The sequence below is a fragment of the Solanum lycopersicum genome, chromosome 4, assembly GCF_036512215.1.
Source record: "Solanum lycopersicum chromosome 4, SLM_r2.1".
Taxonomy (NCBI): domain Eukaryota; kingdom Viridiplantae; phylum Streptophyta; class Magnoliopsida; order Solanales; family Solanaceae; genus Solanum; species Solanum lycopersicum.
In genome coordinates, this window is record NC_090803.1 from 19778037 (window position 1) to 19801626 (window position 23590).

The following is a 23590-nucleotide window of genomic DNA, read 5'->3' on the forward strand; positions in this document are numbered from 1 at the left end:
ATGGATGATTATTGGTAGATGTAATTACATTGTTCATCACAATCACTTTATGTTAATGCACACACTTAGTTATTCTAATGTATAATTGTTGAAGGATGATTGCTAATGAATATAATTGCTCATCACATATGCAATTAAAATTAAAAAAAAGGTAAACTTATTTATGTTTTCTAGTTATTAAGGAAGTTCCTTCGGTCTTTACACAGGAACTGCTTCTCTCTTTAATTTTTATTATTGAAAAGTTTTTGAATTCATTATCTATTTTATTGTTTTTAATCTACTCTATTTCATTTTATTTTTGAATATTTATGGGATGAACATAATGTACGTATGAAGTTGTATAATTTATTGTGATACTAAAATAATGTAATGGATATTCATAATTTTTTATATTCTCTTCAAACATTACGTGAGATCTTCACAACTAAATAATTCATGTGAAATTTACAATTTTTTAAAACTATTGATATGGTTGTCAAATTGTTCATGTGATGTTAAGGTTTAATTTGGTATTGCACTGCTTCTCTTTTGATTACTTAATTTAATATCTATTTATACATATTTTGGTTATATTTAAATCATTTACAAATATTTATACTAATTAGTGCGCAATACATATATATTTTCTATTCTGAAATTCTTTTTTATTTAATTATATAGAGATTTTGTAGTAATTACAAGGACAACCGTACAACACACATTCCTAAAAATTAATTATATTAAAAATGAAAATATTTTAAGTTCAAAGTTAAATTACAAAAATATTCTTCACTATTTTTCTTAATTAAAAAATACCTTACTAACTTTTAAAATCAAATCAATAATAACTCGTTTTTGTTCTTCATTCTTCATTTCTTAGTAAAAAAGTGGAGGTAAATTTATTAACAAGTTTTTGCTTCAATTTTTTCATCACAACCATATCCAACTAAAAAAGTAGGTAAATTTATCTTTTTTTCTCTATTACTTTCGCATTCATTAACAATTTTTAATGTAGACAGTTTCTTCTTTTATAAGTTGGACATAAAATGTTAGCCCACTATCTTTTTGTATTTCGCCATCTTAAAATTCTTTATTAATTCTTTATTTATGGATTTCTTTTGTTATAATTAATGTATTGTTTTGTTTAACCCTTTCTTCATTTTGTATATGATACGATGATATATATGTTTATTGTTTTTTCAGTTGCGTTGATATTGCAAGTGTTTTCCAAACATAAATTAGACCTATAGAAAGTTTAAATCGTAATAGAGATCAAAGATATAACGCATCTTTTTAAAATTAGTACATTATAACGAAAATAATTTTTAGCGGCATTAAATATTGACATTTATAGAGAGTGTTAAAGTCTTTACCGGCTTTAGTTAAGTGTCATTAGAACCAGTTTCGTTAAAAGTTTTAGGGACATATACAAAGATTGTCAATCGCTGCTAAAAATACACATTTAATGACAACTAAAAATTAATTGTCGCTAATGATATTTTTGTTATAGTGTATTAGATAACTAGTAGTGAGTACTGAATCTTTTGGCAACTATAAAAAACAGAAGAGATCACATTAATTGAAATTTTAACTCAATAAGACATTACAACAACAAAACAATGGGAAAAAAAAGATATCGAAAATGAGATTGGAATCGGGGGATACATCAAAAATCGAAGAAGAATTTCCTCATAAGAGAACCAGAGTGACAAATCGTGGACCATGGCAGCAAAAGTAGGCTCTAGATTATTAGCTAAACGTGTATTGTTCGTACCTCATTGAGCAATCAATAAACTCGACTTGACCTCCAATGCTACCATCACAAGTACTCAACAAGAATGATTTTGCTCTACTTAGACAAAGACCACAATCTGAAAATTCAATAATGGAGTTGCAAATAGCATGGCCATAAGCTAAAGCATCATTAGGATAAGGAGATGTTATGTAGTAATCATAACCTTGATTTGGTGTCACATTTTGTAATGCTTCAACAACATAAGCCAAACTTGGTGCAAATGGACCACTCTTATCATACACATTGCCATTGCAAATATGGTTAATCTCTTTGGTATTTGGTTCACTTTTCACAAAACTATTAAATAAAAACATTCCAATTATAAGGAGTGTTAGAATTTTCATTCTCAAAATTGAATCCATATGTATCTAGCCTCTCTATTATTGTATATCTTCCTATATTCTACTTGTTGAGTTGCAAATTTGAGTTTCACATATTCTTTTTAAATAGATTTGTCCATCTCTATTGGTTTCTCCATCAATGCAGATTAAATATTCAACGATTTCGGTATAACTTAGTTTGTAGTTTTCACTAAATATTATCATAGGAAACCATATTTTCGTTACAATTTTTTTTACTCTTTCATTTCTTTTAAACATGTTCTGAAAAATAATTTATTGAGTCGATGCTCTTTCAAACATTCCATAATTTTGGTATGAATTGTATTGGGTTTTCCCTAAATATTCACAGGAAACCATATTTTAATTACAACTTTTTTTACTCTTGCATTTGTTTCAAACATGTTTCGAAAAATATTTTCTTGAGCCAAGAATCTTTCGTAAATAACTTTTCTATCCGATTAAGATATCAATAAGGTCTATATACACCTCTATATTTGTGGTTGTAAAACTTTAATTTACTGAATATATTATTATTATTGGTATATTATGCTCCTAGGAAAACATCCATAAGGTACAAATTTGATACACGAAAGTAATTTTCTAAAAAAGGATAAACGACTTCCGCTCAATTGACTTAAACCACTTTAATTAATACTTCCTCGCCTGTTGATTTATACCACTTTAATTAATACTTAAACATTCTTATGAAAATACTTTCTATATATTTTTTTTTCCCAAAAAAATGGAGAAATGATTTTCCTTGCGATTGATTTTATACCACTTTAATTAATACTTATGACTATCCTCGCGGTTGATTTATACCACTTTAATAATGATTTTTACCACTTTAATAAATACTTAGACATTCTTATAAATAAACTTTTTAAATATTTTATTTTTCTAAAAAAGAGAAAAATGACTTTCCTTGCGATTGTTTTTATACTACTTTAATTAGTACTTGCGACTTTTCTTACAGATAATTTTATACCACTTTAAATTAATTTTATTTTTCCTATAAAATTACACTCACCTAGTTAAGCATATCATGAAACATTTTCTAAACAAATTTTATTGTTAAACATCACATGACATTGATAGTACCAACCCACATTGTTTTTTAACCAATGCATATGCCGGCAAAGAAGTAGTCTAATTGCTTATTACATCTTAATTGTATACTAGAACTTTGGTTCTTACGTATTATTCTTTTTGTTTAATAATATTCGTCATTTTTGACGTTACATATTTCTTAAAAAATTTATAAATATAGAGATAATTTTACTATATCACTCTTTGAATATAGTATTATAATATCTTGAAAAATGTAACAGGTGAATGAGAATTATTAATAATAAAGGTAAATTAAAAATTAAGTACAAAATTATTCATTGATTTCATAAAATGAACAAATATTATTGAATATCAGAGAAATCAAAATTGTATATTGAACAATTATTATTGGATGGAAAAAGTATATAATTCTGTGTTATATTATATTATACCCTATCTTTTTTTTATAAATACAATATTTTTAAATAGATTATATCATTTTTAGTCACTACAGATCGGCAAGTCACTAATTTAAAAGACAAATTACTATACAAAAAATAGGATGTGTATAAAGCTATTATAATAAAGGTAAAGATAAATGATAAAATAAAATTACTAATAGTATTTAATATTCTTTGTGTCGACTTTTATTTGTCATTGTTTCTATTTTTAGAGTCAAATTATAAGAATCTTAACTAACATTTTAAGATGTATTTTTCATCATAATGATATGTAAAAAATTAATTTATAATACTTTTCATATAATTTTTTAGATATCTATATTTTTTGTTTAATATATCAAATTAATGAAATTTAATTTTAATTTTAAAAATTAATCGAATCAACTCCACTAATTTTCTGTAGTGCAGATTTTTTGGATGACTTAAACCTATAATCTTCATTTAAACCGACAATGCCAATTCACAATTTCCATACTCTTTACCATTTGCTTCAACTCCATCATCAATATGATTAATTAGCTGGACCATTGTACAACACATAACACTTTGTTTGGATAGTGTATATGATTAATTAGGTGGACCATTGTACAACACATAACACTTTGTTTGGATAGTGTATTTCGTAATTGTATTATATTATATTATATTATATTATATTATATTATATTATATTATATTATATTATAATTAGTTTCCAAACATGTGCTTCACTGTGTCTTCCATATGAATTTTATAAATATATTAGTATGACTAAAAATTCTATAAAAACATGTATGTAATAAATAATAAAATGCAACAATTATATTTAAGTCTTCAATAATATAACCACAAAACATCACATGTATGGTGTATTCAATAATAACATAGATGGAAAATAAACAAAAAGAAAAGTACATAATTTTTCGAGTTCATATAGTCTTTTTCTTTCATATTCTATCAAATTTTACAATAGTCTTCATCTACTTTAATCATAGAATAAAAATAATAACTTTAATAGGGTTTTCATGAAATAAAAAAATTAAATTTTTATAGATAAAAATGGAATACCAAAATATATCTTAAACTTTCTTTTTTATCAAATATTCTGTTTTTATAAAAATGAAAAGATGAGAGTTATGAATATAAAAGTATAAAATTGAATAGGGGTAATTAGATATGAATAATGAATATGAGTAGTTAAAGTAAATAAAGAAAATAATAAGAAATAAATTTGAAGTTAACAAACCATGTAGATTCGCACCCTTTTAAATTATTAATTTTTATTTATTTATCATAAAAAATAATAATATTATTTATATTATTTATGAGAGAAATTAAGAAAAGAGGAAAAGTTCAGTAATTTTTGCAGATATTTTCAGATTTATTGATTTAAACTTATTATTGTTGTTGTTGTTATATAGATTGTTGATGATAAATATTATTAAATTAGATAGTTATTAGAAATTAATCTAAGTAAGTTCAAAAGTCATTAACACTTGAATTAAAATGATGAAATCTATTATTTAAATAGTTAAATATTTTATTACATTTTAATTTATAGCATGGGTATAATCGTAATTCAATTTTTATCAGTAATATATGATATGATGAATACAAATACAATGTTTGAATTGATTGTATCGTTCTCCGTCGTACATAATAACACATATTCATAATTTGAATGATAAACCTATAAGAAAAAGTAGGGTGCGGAATAGAGCTACTAATAAAAAGTAAGATAAAAGATGAAATATGATAATTAAATAATAAATAAATAAAATGAGAAGAAAATATTAAGGTAACGACTCAATCACACCAAATCGGTCATTACATAAAATGAATCTTTTCGTCGTTACTTAATGATGGATTTAAACGATACAATACAATAGAATTTAAGTAACAATCAAAACAAACATTGTCTTTAAAGTAACAATAAAATATAACAAATGACAACCATCCAAATAAGGTGCTAGCCTATTAGTGAAAATAATCCACAATTGAGTGACTATTGAGTTAAAAATGAAGGTTGAGTGACTTTAAATAAAAATAGCTCATACTAGAGTGACCATATGAGATATTATTTGTGAGTTAGCTTGCCTAGTTCCCTTCTAGATGTTGAAGTGTTGAATTTGTTTCTTCTAAGATTTTATTAGTGGACATCTATATATGTTGTTCAGACTCATTAAAAATGTTATCGTATTTGTGTCAAATTCTTAAAAAATAAATGTGTATTGACATTTTAGTTATGTATTTGTTAGTGTGATAGCATTCGGAGGGCGTTGGGTGTATAGCCTAGATCAATCATTATCCGTGTATTAATCTATATTATTTCGATTAATCTTTGTGTAGTCAAGTTCATTTATATAAAAACAGTTAGTCAAATCGATATTATTTAAGAGTGTTTGTTGAAGGGGAGGGAGAAGGAGCCTTTTCCCAGCAGGAAGAATGTGGGACTCTAACCCACAACCAATGAAATCACACCCCTCGGCACATATATGCATAATAATACATTGTTCTATTTGTGTTGAATTCCTTAAAAATATAGTATATTTGTATATCTTTTATGGATTTGACATGTAATCATCATCAACGCTTTAACAAAAATGATTATTAGCGGTATTTTTTTGTATCATTTAAGGAAAAAAAACTTAGGAAGACTTTGTTCAAATTATAGTTTTTCTTGTATCATTTCAATTTTAAAATTTGTGAATAAATCATATGAGGAATTTTCTTCAAGCCTAACTTACCATCCCTTCTAAATATTAGATCGATTGGTTTCTTATGATTATTAAATATTAGACTATCAATAAAGAAGCTATTGAATTAAAATTGATGCAATAAGTAAGCAAAACAACTATTAAAAAAAAGAAATTAATTGATATTGTAGAAAATCCCCCCTCACTCTACTTTTACTTGCAAAAGTATTGTCTATGTCTATTTACCCTTATATTAAAATAATTAAACAAATATTATAAACTATAATTAAAAATTTAATAAATAACTCATTTAGATTGGTGATGAATCAAATTCACATTAATAATTAATTACTCTATTGTGAAAATCAGGAGTATTTTGAAAAGTTTTTCAATTAAACAAATTTGATATGGACTAAAACCATTGAACTAATTTAATGCAAATTAATTATCTGCTCAAAGGTCATCATAACTACTTCTATAAATTACCTAGCATGATCTTCATGTAAATGACAAGAAGAGGATGATAGATTATCATGCAAAAATGAACTTTGCAAATCATTTTGTATGTGCAGTAATTATTATTTTTTATCCGCTCCTTTTTGTCCGTCCTAAGTATTATATATTTTCTTTTTATATATGTTGATGTACTTTCTTATTATTTTTTTTATTAGAATATTTTGCATCCTACATGAAGAAAATAGTAATACACAATTCATGTTCTACTATGTATCTTAATTACTGATGAAATTCATATTTATGAAAGATTAATCAGTTCATTTGACATGCTTATTTGACTCTCGATAAAGTGTTCTACTTTAGCATAAATATATTTTTGAAATTATTATTTATGAGTAGTGAGAATAATGACTAAATGAGAAATCATATATATATATATATATGAACTAAAATAAAATGACCCACCTAATTGGAGATAAAGAATGGATCATATTCTGTATAGTATATATGTGATTTTGAGGTTGTATTTTTATTTAAACTTTTTGTTTATATGTATAATTTATTGATCTTATTAGTCTATCATATGTTTGTTGGAACATTCATTCCTCAAATTGATCATATATCTAGAATAAGTCATTTTGAAAAGTTTATATTGCTCAATTTATATTAATTATTCAAAGAGTAATGTTATGAAAAAAGGAGTATTATTCTTTTCTCTTCATAAATCATGTGTACAATACTTTTTAAGGTTAAAAAGAAGACGTATATGTGATATAATGATAAAAATAATTGACATATTAATTATGGTAGTGGCTTCAAGTGTGTTTCGTGATATACCAAGTGTTTTTATCATAAGTTTGCATATGTACTACATTGACGAAATCTTTTAGCATTTATAAATTTTATGCATCAAACATCTATCTATAGTGATAATAAGCTATTTATTGTTGATGTAAAATTTTAACTGTAGCTGAAAAATTGTCAAACTCTCATCTATAGATTATTGATTGGAGCTGGACCCATAAATAGTTAGTAGTAATTATTTTTCAAACTAGAATGTCTACTTTTGACATAGAGACATTATTTTATTTATGATAATGTGATATTCTTCTGCCTAATTATTGAATGTTAATTATTTCTCATACACATAATTTTTTAAAATTAAAAGCTCAATGTCTGAAGAGTCATTCTCCACTATTTATATAAAAACACTTTGAGAATTAAATTTTTAATATGCTTTTTAAGAACCAATTACTAAGATTGATATTATCATAGGAAGGATATTACACTATTGAAAATGAGAAGAAAAGAGAATGAGAGAAGGATAACAAAAAAATAACTAGATATATCATCAATTTAATGTTCTTCATATTATGTTTGTTATTATTTAGCTAATAAAAGATAATGGTTAAACTACTATTATTAATTTAAGCATTTTTTTAATTACTTAACTTTTTAGTATATAAAAATTTAATAATAATAAGGAACAAACGTGCAAGGCACGTGAATCTAGTGTATATAAATATAAGGGAAAAAGGTCAAAAATAGTCCTCAACTTTAGTTTATTAGTTGATTTTGCTCTTGCCATTAAATTAAAGTTAAATTTATTGTCACCATTACTAATTTTACTATATATACTCCTCATATGACGGAAATCTCCAAATTAACTTAAATCAACCCAAATTTAAAAACGACTCATTCCTCATTCTAAACCCGATATCTGACTCGTATAAACCATCCCCTATTAGTCATTCTCTCAAAGTTAATCCAAATCGTCCATTGAAGCTCTATCAATTAGTTAAAACAAACACCAATTCTCTTCGTCTACCAAATCTCTACCCAAATTTTCTCTCCAATCTTGCCTTCCTCACCTCACTCAGACTTCGACATGCTTCGTCGTCGTACACGTCGACGCTGGATCTCACTCCGACATGCTTCCAATATTTCAATTTTTGTTGGCTGTACCGATCGAGATTGCAGAGCATCTTTTCCGGTGGGTGCTTAGAAACTTGATGATATATTTCATCAATCATAAGACTTCTAGGTTGAAGCAATTTTATTGTCCTGTAGAGGTTGCTAACGTGAGGTTGCATCTGCGGTTTTGCCTCTTGATTTGTTAATAATGTAAGGGGAAGGGTTACCTGGTGAATTGCTTATTAGCAGAAAGGTCATCGTTGGATGTTTTTGTCCTAATTAGGGGTAGTGAACACTAAACATTTTGAACCTTATTGCAGTATGCTTTCAAAGTAGAGTCTGTATCTTGGACAAGAAGAATCTTATGAGTTGTATTATCGATTTGTTCCTCTGCACACATCAACATGAGTATCGAAGAATAAAAATGGAGGAATGCCTACAGTTCCATTCCTATACTTAATTAAGTAAAAGAAGCTTAGATACACAATGGTGACTAAACAGCAGAATAGAATATGCTCTCCTTCCTGCCAATGTTAACAAAACGCATAGTCCAGAAATCATAGTAATTCCCCTGATAGTGATTTATACGGGTCAGACTTTGGGTTTTAAATGGGATATGTGTTGTTTTTAAAAATTCGAGTGAATTTGAGTTAATTTGGGGTTTTCTGTCTAATGAAGGGTATTTATGGTGAAATTAATAACGGTAGGAGCAAAAATAAGTATAATTTAACGGCAAAGATAAAATCAATTAATAAACTAAAGTCGAGGGGATTTTTGATTCTTTTCCCTATATATAAACATGGAAAGTTTAATAAAGTTGAATGAGGCATGTGAATTTTAATTTTTAATTATTTAAGAGAAACTTTACTGTGAGCCACATTTAGCTGTAAAACGTGCTTCAATGTCATGAATTATAAATCGTTACTGATAATAATGTTTTATGTCTGTTTACTCGTTTAGATTTTTATCTTTTTATTATTGATTTGTTTTTGAATAAAATATTACCTAAAACGTTGATCAGAATTATAATTTTGTCTTTTTATCCTAAGCGAATGTTGGCTTAGGATGCATGGTTTGTCTATGATATATGATGGCATTCATATCATATTGCGTGAACCATTATATTGGTACTTGCCTCTATCGAAACACCTATACTAGAGGCCATCGCTAACTCATTAAAGCTTGAAGGTCAAAGAAGCAAGAGATAATAATCCATCAATGGAACATACTAGACAAGAAGGAAAAAGAATCCCATATGAAGAGGGAGACAACACATGCCATTAGAGTGGAAAACAGGCAAATTCCTTATTCTTTTTATTCATCTCTTTTAATCAAGCACTTTGAGATTTTAGCCATTTCAAGTCATATTGTGTTCTAAATTACTAATACTTTTCCACTTCTCTTTCTTTAGCTATATTAAATAATGAGATTATATTGTTTTCCGTCTTTTACATGCTATCACATGTTAGTAATTTGAAAGAAGAATAAAGCGTTAGGATAAACAATAAAACAGAATTACTAGATATTTATTATCAATAACCACCATTACCACAACAATCACGAATCATCATATTTAATCACCGCATTAGATATTGATAATCAAGTAGCACTCAGATATTCCAAAAAACAAAAAAATGTACCTTCAGCTTTAGTGGAAAATTTCAAAAAGCTTTAGTACATCGTTTTGCTTTTTGATAATGGGAACTTTCATTGCTTTGTCAGAAACCACATGGTGATGTTTCATTTTTTTCTAAACTTTAATCACATAAGTGATAAGTGGACCCTTTGAACACATTATTTGAGGTCTTAACTTTATATCTACAGCTTTTGAGTGTGTATGATCTCTATCTCCCATTTTCTAACTTGTATTCCACAATTTTTTTTATAAAAAAAGAACAACAATCCTGAAGATGGCTGATGCCTTTATGTCATTTGCAGTTCAAAAATTGGGTGATTTCCTCATACAACAAGTTTCCCTGAGAACAAATCTGAGAAAGGAAGTTGAGTGGCTGAGAAATGAGCTGCATTTCATACAGCCTTTCCTCAGAGATGCAGAACTAAAACAATGTGGAGATCAAAGAGTTCAACAATAGGTGTTTGAGATCAACTCTATTGCTAACGATGTTGTTGCTATACTTAAGACTTATAACTTTGAGGCTGATAAAGGGGATGATGACGGATTTGCTAGTCGTCTCAAGGCTTGCGCTTGCATTTGTAGGAAGGAGACTAAATTCTACAACGTCAATAAGGAGATTCAATCACTCAAGCAACGAATCATGGATATTTGTCGCAAGCGAGAGACTTATGACATTAAAAATAAAAATATCAATAACAATACAGGAGAAGGGCCAAGTAATCAGGTTAGAACTTTGAGGAGAACTACCTCATATGTGGATGACCAGGATTACATATTTGTTGGATTTAAGGATGTTGTACAAACATTACTAGCTGAACTTCTCAAAACAGAGCCTCGTAGAAGGGTCGTCTCCGTGTATGGCATGGGCGGATTGGGAAAGACTACTCTTGCAAGAAACCGTTACATCAATCCTCGTATAGTCTCTAGTTTCCATACACGCGCTTGGATATGTGTTTCTCAAGAATACAACACAATGGATCTTCTTAGGAATATCATAAAATCCATCCAAGGTCGCTCCAAGGAAACTATAGATTTGTTGGAAAGGATGAACGAAGGAGATCTAGAAATTTAACTTCGTGATCTATTAAAAGAACGCAAATATCTTATAGTGGTTGATGATGTATGACATAAAGAAGCATGGGAGAGTTTGAAAAGAGCATTCCCGGATAGCAAGAATGGCAGCAGAGTCATTATCACCACGTGCAAAGAGGATGTCATTGAAAGAGTAGACGACAGGGGTTTTGTCCATAAACTTCGTTTCCTAAGCCAAGAAGAAAGTTGGGATCTCTTTTGTAGGAAACTACTTGATGTTCGAGCAATGGTGCCAGAAATGGAAAGTCTAGCCAAGATTATGGTGGAAAAGTGTAGAGGCTTACCTCTTGCAATTGTTGTATTGAGCGGACTACTTTCGCATAAAAAAGGGCTAGACGAATGGCGAAAGGTGAAAGATCACCTTTGGAAGAACATCATTGAAGATAAATATATTGAAATCTCCAAAATTCTATCATTAAGCTACAATGATTTGTCAACTGCACTGAAGCAGTGTTTTCTGTACTTTGGTATTTTTCCAGAAGATAAAATGGTGGATGCTGAAAACATAATATGGTTGTGGATGGCCGAGGGTTTCATACCAAGAGGAGAACAAAGAATGGAGGATGCTGCTGAAGGCTTCTTGAATGAGCTGATAAGACGAAGGTTGATACAAGTGGTAGATACAGTTTGGGAAAAAGTTACTGAGTGTAGGGTTCATGATTTACTCTGTCATCTTGCCATACAGAAGAAAGGTACCTCTCACTTGAGGTTTCTAACTTGAAATTGAGGTCAATTATGTTCTTCGATCCAAATTTTTGTAAGATGAGTCGTATAAACTTTAGTAGTGTGTATGTGTTGTACTTGGAGATGCGTTTTAACAATATGTCTATAGTACATGATTCCATAGGAAGTTTGTACCACCTTAAGTTCTTAAGATTGAGTGGTATCTGTCATTCTTCCCTCTTCCATTGGCAACCTCAAGAATCAACAAACACTTGTTGTTGTCAATGTCGGCACATTCTCTTGTGAACTATCCCGTGAGACAGCTGACCTAATAAATCTAAGACATTTAGATTTTCTGTATTCAAAACCTCTGAAACGTCTAAACAAACTCACTAGTCTTCAAGTTCTTAAAGATTTCGTTTTGATCAGTGGAAAGATGTTGAACCTGTTGATTTAGTCAATCTTCGAGAATTAATCATGTATGATATTACCAAAGCGTACTCCTTAAACAACATTAGCAGCTTGAAAAACCTTAGCATTATCAGATTGTTTTGTGAAGCTTATGAATCATTCCCATCCCTTGAATTTCTTAATTGTTGTGAAAAGCTCCAGAAATTGTGGTCATAAGGGAGATAGAGAAACTGCCTCTGCTTCCAAATATTGGATTTGGTTAATATTACTGTTTGATTGTTTAGTTATTTAGTTAAACTATAGCTAATTGTTTACTAATAGTTCATGTGTAAATTAGTTAGTTAGTTAGAAAGTGGTTAGCACAATAAAGTATTTTAGTTAGTTACAATAAAGTAGTTAGTTAGTTACAATTTTCAGCTGCATATAAATACTAGTGTAAATGTATTTTGATATGATTTTGATCAATAAGATTTTTTCCTAATTATTTCACATTCATTGTGTTAGTTCGAATATGGTATCAGAGCTTTGAATCGAGATTCGATTCAACTGCAAAAATTAGATTTCCGCCATTGTAGATCCTTTGTAGAAGCAGAGGAAGAAGTTCTGCCATTGTAGATCCTTTGTGGAAGCAAAGGAAAAAGAATGACTATTGGAGAATCAATATCGATTGGAGATGCATCTGCAACAAATAATATTGAAACTTTAGAAACGATTGAGAAAAAGAGGAATCATCCTCTTTATCTACATCCGTCTAATACTCCTGGATGTGTGTTATCTACAGTACGACTCACAGGCATGGAGAATTATTCGTTATGGAGTCTATCTATGTTAATCAATCTTCGAGCAAAGAGTAAAGTTGGTTTTGTGTTGGGAACATGTAAAAAGAGTGACTATAAGATGGAATTGGAAGAATAGTGGGAGAAGTGTAGCTGTTTTGTGTTAGCTTGGATCATGAATACAGTATCTAAGGAATTACAAAGTGGAATTGTATATGCTAATGATGCAGCTACAGTATGGAGTGATCTCTAGGAGAGATTTGACAAAGTTAATGGATTGAGGATTTACCAACTACATAGAGAGATCTGTACAATACATCAAGGTAATTTGACTGTTTCTGGTTATTTTATAAAATTGAGGCTATTATGGGATGAATTTGATGCCTCCACCTTCATGTAATTGTGATAAGTCAAGGATTTACGTGGATCAACAAGCCTATCTAAGGTTGTTTGCATTTTTGATGGGGTTGAATGATGTGTTTGGTTAAGCTCGTAGTCAAATATTTATGATGAACCCATTGCCAAATGTTAGTAAGGCCTATGCTATGATGGTGGCAGATGAAGGTCAAAGGATGACTGCAAGTACATAATCAAGGAGGGAAATGATGGAGTCTACTGCACTTTATGCAGGAAGAGGAAATTTCCAGAGGAGTAATGATACAGGAAGAGGAAACATGCAGAGAAACAACATGAGATCTTCAGAGTTGAAGAAAAAAAATTGGGATCAAATCTATGATTATTGCAAGCTGCAGGGTCATGTTAAACTTGATTGTTTCAAGTTGAATGGCTATCCATGACTGGAAGTTTAAGAAGAAACCTGAAAATTTTAATTCAGGTTATGATCAAAATGGCACAGGACAAGCACAAGGTATGAAGGCAAATCAAGTAAGAGTTGATCAAGGAATAATACAAGATGATTTTGCACCAATCTGCAAAAAAGAAGAAGGTCAAGGAGTGACATCACAAGAGGTTTCAGCACTGGCAGCTCAACCTACTTTCACTCAAAGACAATATCAGAAAATTCTGCATATGCTTGATAAAGAAGAAGTGGGAACTTCAGGAACCAATATAGCAGAAAATATGGCAGGTATAACTGGAATTATTGATACAATAATTTCTGTAAATTCTACCGTGAAAGAGGGCTGGATAATTGATTCAGGAGCAAATTGTCATATGACTCATAACCTGCATAGATTACATTCTGTTTGCAACTTTCTGGATCATTTAAATAGAAGTGTTCACTTGCCAAATGGAGAAACTGTGTCTGTTACACATTCAGAAAATTATAAAACACTAGGAGGAGATTTGTTGAAGAATGTTTTGGTGGTTCCTACATTCAAATTTGATTTACTCTCAGTATCACAATTAACAAAACAACTACATTGCTCAGTTAATTTAGTTCCTGAGTGTGTTGTTTTTTAGGACCTCTCCAATGGAAAGGTGAAGGGGATTGGTAAGGAAGTGGATGAACTATACTATCTCTCTAGTCAAAAACTACATGGAGAAGAGAAGAATAATGAGATGATTATGATGACACACAACAATGAGAATTTGAACAATACTTTGTTATGGCATAACATGTTAGGGCATCCATCAGCCAGGGTGTTGCAACAATTTTGTTTGACTTCAACTTCAAATGATATCTGTAAGAAATGTTCTATATGTCCACTTGCAAAGCAGACTCGACTATCTTTTCCTTTGAGTTTCTCAAAAACTAGTAGTATCTTTGATATGATTCATTTAGATGTTTGGGGACCTTATCATGTGGCAACACATAATGGTTACAAATTTTTCTTGACTATTGTTGATGATAAATCCAGAATGACATGGGTATATTTGATGAAATTGATTACAGTCTTTTTGTGTTCTTGTTAAGAATCAATTTAACAAGCTCATTAAAAGAATAAGGTATAATAATGGATGAGAATTCTTTAACAAAGAATGTAATGATTTTTTGATTGCTCATGGGATTATTCATGAAAGTATTTGTCCACATACTCTACAACAGAATGGAGTTGCTAAAAGAAAACACAGACATATACTTGAAGTTTCTAGAGTACTCAAGTTTAATGGTCATATACCTATAATATTTTGGGGTGAATGTATTCTTACAACTGTCTATTTAATCAATGGACTACCCACAATAATATTGGAAGGGAAGACACCTTATGAGGTGTTTGACAATGCCAAGTCAGGACTTGATCATCTGAGAGTTTTTGGATGTTTAGGATATGTTACCAGATTGCCTAAAGGAGACGAATTTTCACCAAGAGCTGGTGCTTGTGTATTTTTGGGTTATCCTGCTACTCCGAAAGGATATCTCATGTATAATTTGATCAGCAAAAGATTTGTAGTAAATAGGGATGTAATCTTTAAGGAAGATATATTTCCATTTCAAAAAATGGTTACTAGACAGTTGCCTTTATTTCTTAACTCTTCATTGGATACATATCAGGATGATGACCATAAGGGGTTGAATGACAAGATGAATGACATGGAAACAATAATCCCACAGGAACAAACATTTCCTGAGATTAATATGCATAATGACAGCGCATGGAATGAAGGCAATGAAGATGTTGGAGACACAAATATGATAAATGAAGGTGCAGAGAACATTGTTGATATTTCAATACCAGTACCTGATATTATTATTGAAAAACCAAGACAATCTCTTAGGAATTTAAAACCACCTATATGGATGAAGGATTATATTACACAGGTTTCATATTTTAGTCAACCTTATTCACTAGGGAAATACATGTCTTACAAAGACATTTCTCCTAGTTATGCAGTATATCTATCCAAGTTTTCTATAGAAACTGAGCCTAGAAGTTATGAAGAGGCTATTAAAGATAAAAGGTGGTGCAATGAAGCTAGAGATACAAGCATTGGAAATGGTACTGGGAAGTAGTTAAACTGCCAGCAGGAAAGTCTGCAATTGGATGTAAATGGGTTTTTAAGATCAAGTATCGAGCTGATGGAAAGATTGAAAGATTCAAGGCTAGGTTGGTAGCAAAGGGATACAACTGATTTACCGTGGTTTCACGGTATTATTAATACTTTTTTCTTAAGTTTAGTTTGTCCAAAAGCCTTTTTGTGCTAATGTTTGTATAAGTTTCTGTTTATTTTGCACGAAATCTTTCCAAAGATGAATGCGGAGATTTTGAGCGAAGAAATGTAGAAGAGACTACCTACGGAGCTTGTGACGGTCCGTAGGTGGCAGCGTAGTGCAGCTACTGAAGGAAGATGGGGAAGTCTGACCAAGTGTGGGGTTACGAAGCTTGTGACGGTCCGTCGTGTCTATAACGGTCCGTACTGCAGGTTCGTCATGAAGTTTAGAGAAGTAATCCAGTACCCATATTCCAAGAGTTGAAGTGTTTGGAACGAAGAGCCTCGACGGACCGTTGTGCCTATGACGGTCCGTCATACTTGCCGTCGAGGGTAATAAAGAAGAGCAGCAGAAGAAATTGCATAAGTATGGGACGACGGAGTCCATGATGGCCTTTCGTGACCATGACGATCCGTCGCGAGGTCCGTCGACCCAGCCGCATTTTGGAAGATTTCCAGCGAATAGAGTCCTTGTTTAATTAGGTTTTGATTTTTTATAAATAGTTCGAAAAACCTCATTTTTGAGGTTAGACTGCGGATAGTTAGACTCGGTATTGTTAGACTTTGGATCATTGTTAGACTCTTAGATTGTTAGACTTTTGATTATCATTAGACTTTTTGTGAGATTATTGAGTACTTTAAGATTCTTGCAAGTGATTTTTGGTGATTAATCAAGCAAACTTTCGAATTTTACTCTTTCTCATTGAAGTAAGTACATGAATTCTTATTTAAAATATTTGAATATTGTGATTATGACTATGAGTAACTAAACTCCATAACTAGGGTTGTGGGAACCATAGGCAAATAATGAGATAAAACCTAATTAAAATAACAATTCTAGAATGGTGTCTTGCATGTATTAATAATTCTTTCGCTTAGAAGTCTTTTTAACGGATGACCAACGTTAGAACTCGCCTTAATACTACTTGCCAGACCAATGAGGTAGATAATAGGAAAAGAATTATCAACATAGATTTAGTGTATACTATCTAATAGGCTAGTATTGATTGGTACGAGGTAATAACTTAGTTAAATATCGAATACGATGCTTAATATGAGGTAAAGATAAGGGTTAGAATAGCAACACACATAGCCGGACCAAGGTGCGGAGTGAGATTTTTTAGATGCCGGACCAAGGATTTAGAAATACATAACTTATCACTTTGCATGCAAGATACTAGGAAAGAATTGTTATAGTTAGAATTATCAAGTTATGAACCTGTGGGGAACACGTAAACCCTAGTTACTTTGATTAATTGATTAAAATCCAACATTCAAAGCTGTTAAGTGTCTCTTTCAATTGCTTTAGTTATTTTCATTCATTTAGAAATAGAAACCCCCCTTTTTATTGTTTTTACTTTCCAAGGAATTCATTGACCAAACAATAGTAATAACAGGTTGAAGTTAACTCTAGACTATTTTCCTCGTGGAAACGATCCCAACCTCACTAGTTGGGTTATTTACTTGACACGACCGCTTTACTTCTTATTTGAGAAGTAAGTTTGAGCGTATCAACAACCAAACTAAAGGTATTGACTATCAAGAGACATTTTCACCAGTGGAAAAATGGTGACTGTTAGAGCTATAGTGGCTTTGGCTACTGCTAAGCATTGGATCATTCATAAAATGGATTTATTTAATGCTTTCCTACAAGGAGATTTATTTGATGAAGTATATATGGAATTACCTAAAGGGTTCAAGAGAGAAGGAAGAAAACATGGCATGCAAATTAGTTAAATCTCTTTATGGTCTTAAACAAGCATCTAGACAATGGAATGCAAAATTGACTAATGCTTTGTGCAATTTAGGGTATACACAAAGTCACTTGGATTATTCTTTATTCACCAAGAGAAGAGATGATGGAATTGTTATTGTTTTGGTTTATGTGGATGATATTTTTGTGACAAGAAATGATGCCAATTTGATAGAAGAAACCAAACATGTGTTGCACAGTTATTTCAAGATTAAAGACTTAGGAGAGTTGAAATATTTTTTAGGAATTGAATTTTTGAGATCCAACAAAGGAATAGTTATGAATCAAAGGAAGTATGCTCTAGAAATGATTTTTGAGGTAGGGTTAGCTGCTGCAAAACCAGTAATGACACCACTAGAATGCAACATGAAGTTAACTAGTGTGGAATTTGATGAAGGCAGTGTCATTACTAATGATTTATTTCCATATATTAGCAAATACCAAAGGCTTGTTGGGAAGCTGTTGTACTTAACTAATACAAGGCCATATATAACATTTGCAGTACAATCTTTGAGTTAGTTTATGCAGAAGCCAGAAAGGTCACATTGGGAGGCAGCATTGAGGGTGATTAGATACATCAAAGTTGAACCAGGAAAAGGGTTGCTGATGAGCGCAAATACAAAATCTCAACTTACAGGATTCTGTGATGCAGATTGGGCTGCATGTCCAAATACTAAAAGATCTGTGACTTGTTTTATATTGAAATTTGGTGATTCTTTAATATCTTGGAAGTCTAAAAACAAAATACAGTGTCAAGAAGTTCTGTTGAAGCAGAATATAGGAGTTTGGCTACCTTGACTGTTGAGATCGTGTGGGTAAACAACTTGTTTCATGAATTGGATGTAAAACTGACAGGACCAACTACCATTTATTGTGATAGCAAGGCAGCCATACAGTTTGTTGCTAATTCTGTATTTCACGAACGGACCAAACATATTGAGATTGATTGCCACTTCATTAGAGAAAAGGTGCAGCAAGGATTAATCAGACCTACATACGTACATACAAAAGATCAACAAGCAGATGCACTGACCAAGGCACTGGGCATGATTCAACATGATATCTTAATTAACAAGCTGGGATTCTTGAACTTATTCAATACATCCAGCTTAAGGAGGAGTATTGGAATTGGTTAATATTATTGTTTGTTGTTTAGTTTGTTAATTAAACTATAGCTAATTGTTTACTAATAGTTCATGTGTAAATTAGTTAGTTAGTTAGAAAGTGCTTAGCACAATAAAGTAGTTAGTTAGTTACAATAAGTAGTTAGTTAGTTAGTTATAGTTTTTAGTTGCATATAAATACTAGTGTAAATGTATTCTGATATGATTTTGATCAATAAGAATTGTTCCTAATTCTTTCACGTTCATTGTGTGAGTTCGAATACCGAATTCCATCACCGTGATGTTTCTGAGGAACTCAAAACTCAGAGAAGATCCGATGCCTATTTTGGGAATGTTGCCAAACCTAAGGAATCTCATATTATATGGATCTTACGAAGGAAAAGAAATTACGTGCAGTGATAACAACTTAGTCAACTAGAGTTCCTTTGTCTTGATCAGCTTTCACACCTAAAAATATGGCATTTAGGCACAAATGCCATGCCTCTCATTTATGATCTTCATATCAAAAACTGTCAAAACCTAAAGGAGATTCCTCAGAGAAAGAAAGACGTGGCAAGCATATATAAAGTCTTTACAGATAATAGGAAAGGTAAGTATACAAACAATTCTCAATCCTACATAACTTGCTTCATTTTATAGGGCCATGCTTCTCATTAATGTTCATTTTATAGTGTGTTAACAAGGACAAGAAGTTGTCACTTGAAGACATTCACGTTGATCAAGTTGGGCTATTAAAGCATCAATAAAGTTTCATTTTATGAGCTATATTTGCAATGGTAATAAGTATGATATAAGTGGTTCATTTGCAAAAAGTTTGACTTACGTTCTTTGAAACTTTACAAAAAGAGACAACAATTAGTCAAGTTATAATTGCTATTTATGTAACATCTCCTTATCTGAATGATGCTATAGCTTATGGCCATGTTTCATGTAGTTCACGTTTAACAAATTTGGATTGTGCTACTTGTGAAAATTATGCAAAATCTTACTTGATTAATGCATGCTATCGTGGTATTGGAGCACAAACTGAACTTGTTGATTGTTTAATGAGGTACGAACAATACTTGTTCTCTTGAAAAAAACATAGAGGATTTTGATCTTTCTTGATTGTCTAACATGTTAAATCTCAATTCTCCGAGCTTAGCTAAAGTGTCGAGGCTCTATTTTGGTATTTTGTACAATAAATGAAAGATTTAATTGGATTGGTCTACGGGGCATAGATTTTTATTATGCAAAACTTACATAAATATACAATATTAAGAAAATATTTATCATTTATAGCAATAATTTTTTTTTTCTTCAGTTGATCACTTTTAATATATCTATAATATAGTTTTAATTCATATTATAGAGAACAATATAAACATACCAATTTAATACCTATATATTGCATACATAATTCACTTTTAATATAGATTGCAGATTTATCATTATATTGTTATTTATTGCTATAATGGTAATAAATGAAAAGTTTAATATTACAAAGAACAGTTTATTAAACACATAATATAAGTTTATACATATATATTGCATACATAACGCACTTTTAATACATACGGCAGATTTGTCTTAATATTACTATTTGTTGCTATAAATGGTAATAAATGGAAAATATCGCTAAAATTAGTAATTATTTACTAAAGGGTATTCATTCAATTAATTTTTCCTTTTATTAATTTGTTCTTTTGGGGGGGTTTTCCTAAAGTTGAGTCTTCTTACACGTTGTTTGGATCATTGTTATCCATCGTACTTATTGTATCATTACCATACTTACAATGTTTGTTTTGATTATTACTTAAAATGTATTGCTAAATTACGTTGTTACGTAATAATGAAAATCCTCATTTTATGGAACTGCCGATTTGGTGTATTCCCATTGTTACTTGTTTTTTTTTCCCAATTGTATTCTGGCATAATATTTCATAATACTTTTTAACCCTTTACCCTATATTATTTAATTCTAGTCAAACCTCCTATCCTAGAATAACTAAGGATATTTTGATAAATTTATAAATTACATTATAGTATGATATTGTCAAACCAAACAATAAAAATGTTATTAAACAACAACAAACAATACAATCTGACCAAATATTGTAGCTACCATACAATACAGTACAATATAGTACAATACAATACATTATAAAACAATAGATAACAATGATCCAAACAAAATGTTAGTAAAGAGATTGTGAATCAAAGCAAACTTGAATGATCTTACTCATCGTAACATCAACTTAAATAGAAGCAAGACGTAACTAACTTGATTAATTCTAAAGAACTACTCTAACAACATAATATGTAACTAACTTGACTAACTTTAAGAAACTACTTTAACAACTTAATCTGGAAAAATTGGATCAAGTTGAACAAATTCTACCTCTAACAACCTGATAATATCTAACAACTTATTCTACTGCGAGTATCTCAATACAACCCCTCAAGTTAGGTGTGGTGCAACAACAACTAACTTGGATAACACCGAAGAAAGGCAGGCTTGGGCACCGATTTTGTGAGAGTGTCTGCAATTTGATCCACGGCAGGAAGATATTTGACAATCACTATTCCTGATTTTCACACTGTTGCGTAGGTAATGATAGTCTACTACATTGTGCTTCATTTTAGTGTAGAAGACTGAATTTTTGCTGAGGTATGAAATACCAATATTACCACAAAAGTGCTTGGCGTTTGTGAGATTGTTATCGTAACTCTCATTCAACAAATTTTGAACCCAAGTAATCTCAGAGAGTACATTGGCTACTAATTCCTATTCTGCTTTAGTGAAGGACCGATCAACTGATTGTTGTTTCCTAGAGTACCAACAGATAGGATTTGGTCCCAACAAGAGTATATAACCAGATGTGGAGATATTGCCACATGGATCGCCCATCCAATCAGCATTGGCATACATGTATAAATTTCTATCAGAATGACAAGATATTTGCAAGCACAATATTGATGATAACTTGAGATATCAAATAACCTTTTTTTACTGCTTTCCAGTGCTCCAATCTAGGGGATTGCATAAACTAATATAATTTATTACCTACAAGTACAATATCAAGACATGTGAATGATAAGTTTTGCAACTTACCCAAAGTATTCCAATACAGGATTGCATCGGCAAGAGGTAAATTATCACCTGCTCTAGGTGGTGAACTTGAGCACATGGGTGTCACAATCCCTTTACAGTCAGCCATATCCACGTCTGAGAGAATCTCAAGTGTGTATCTGAATTGTGATGTGATAAGACAATCCTATTTGGAAAATGTTTAACTTTGATTTTCAAAAAATAGTTTAGTTCACCAAGGTTCTTTAGGGAGAACCTATCAGCCAGAGAGTAAATTACATGTGCGACAAGAGTTGGATAATTCCTAGTAATGTGTATATCAACATACACCAAAATACACAAAGTGACAAATCTAATGTTGATTAAGTGAACTTAAGAGACCCATAACACACACATGGAGCTTGTTTTAGGCCATAAAAAAAAGTATTTGTATTTTATTTTGTATTTTATTTTGTGTCGGCTGAATATCAGCCATATGTAGAAAGAAATAATTTTATTTTTGTCGTGTTGCGTCGGCTATAAAAAGCCAAATTGTATAAAAGTCGTAAAGTAAATAGTTTGTCGGCCAATCATGTAAAAAGTTTGTCGGCCAATTATATAAAGTAGTAATAGTAAGTATTTTGTTTTCTTGTGTCGGCCGAATAAAGAGAGGCCATGTGTAAAGTATGTGTCGGCCACTCTTGGCCAAAAGTTTGTAAATTTTGTGTATAAATAGAGGAGCTTTAAGTATTTTGTTTTCTTGTGTCGACCGAATAAAGAGAGGCCATGTGTAAAGTATGTGTCGGCCACTCTTGGCCAAAAGTTTGTAAATTTTGTGTATAAATAGAGGAACTTTCCTCATAAATAAAACACACCTTCATCCTTACATCTCTCATCTTTCTGAATACTCTCTTTACGCTTCCATCCCCTCCATTGGTATCAGAGCTAGTTAATTAAATAACTATGGAAAACAAATCAACTATGACAGATGATCTACAAGAACAGGTATACCATTTTATATTTATGAGTAGCTAAATTAATTTATTCCTGAAAATCTCTTGTTAATTCTAATTGTTTATCATGTTTGAATAATGTTATAATAACCATCTTTAGAAAGTTTGCTACAGAAATATTCTTCGAACAAGTATGCCCAGACTATGCCATCCTAAGGTTGAAACCGGTAGGCAGAGAAGGCCGTTTAGGGGAGTAAACAAAGTTGAGGCGCTGTTAGGGTAACTAATCAAAGAAGAAAGCTGTAGTAGTGACCAGACTAGATGATTATTAAATCATTATTTTTGCATAAT

At 30.7% G+C, this 23590-nt stretch overlaps 1 protein-coding gene across 1 annotated transcript; it reads left to right on the forward strand.

Moving 5' to 3' along the window:
* The first annotated feature begins 9985 nt into the window (after positions 1-9985).
* Positions 9986-21107, forward strand: LOC101246623 (uncharacterized). Its single transcript, XM_069297098.1, has 2 exons — positions 9986-14336; positions 14672-21107. Exons 1-2 carry the CDS (start codon positions 14033-14035, stop codon positions 14704-14706), a joined length of 339 nt encoding a protein of 112 aa, XP_069153199.1. The 5' UTR covers positions 9986-14032; the 3' UTR covers positions 14707-21107.
* Positions 21108-23590: the final 2483 nt, after the last annotated feature.

Excerpts from the sequence above, each read along its gene's own strand:
- LOC101246623 (XM_069297098.1), top strand. The coding sequence starts at position 14,033 with ATGGCTATCCATGACTGGAAGTTTAAGAAGAAACCTGAAAATTTTAAT. Across the intron at positions 14,337-14,671 it reads TATAGCAGAAAATATGGCAG|GACCTCTCCAATGGAAAGGT; the intron begins GTATAACTGGAA and ends GTTGTTTTTTAG.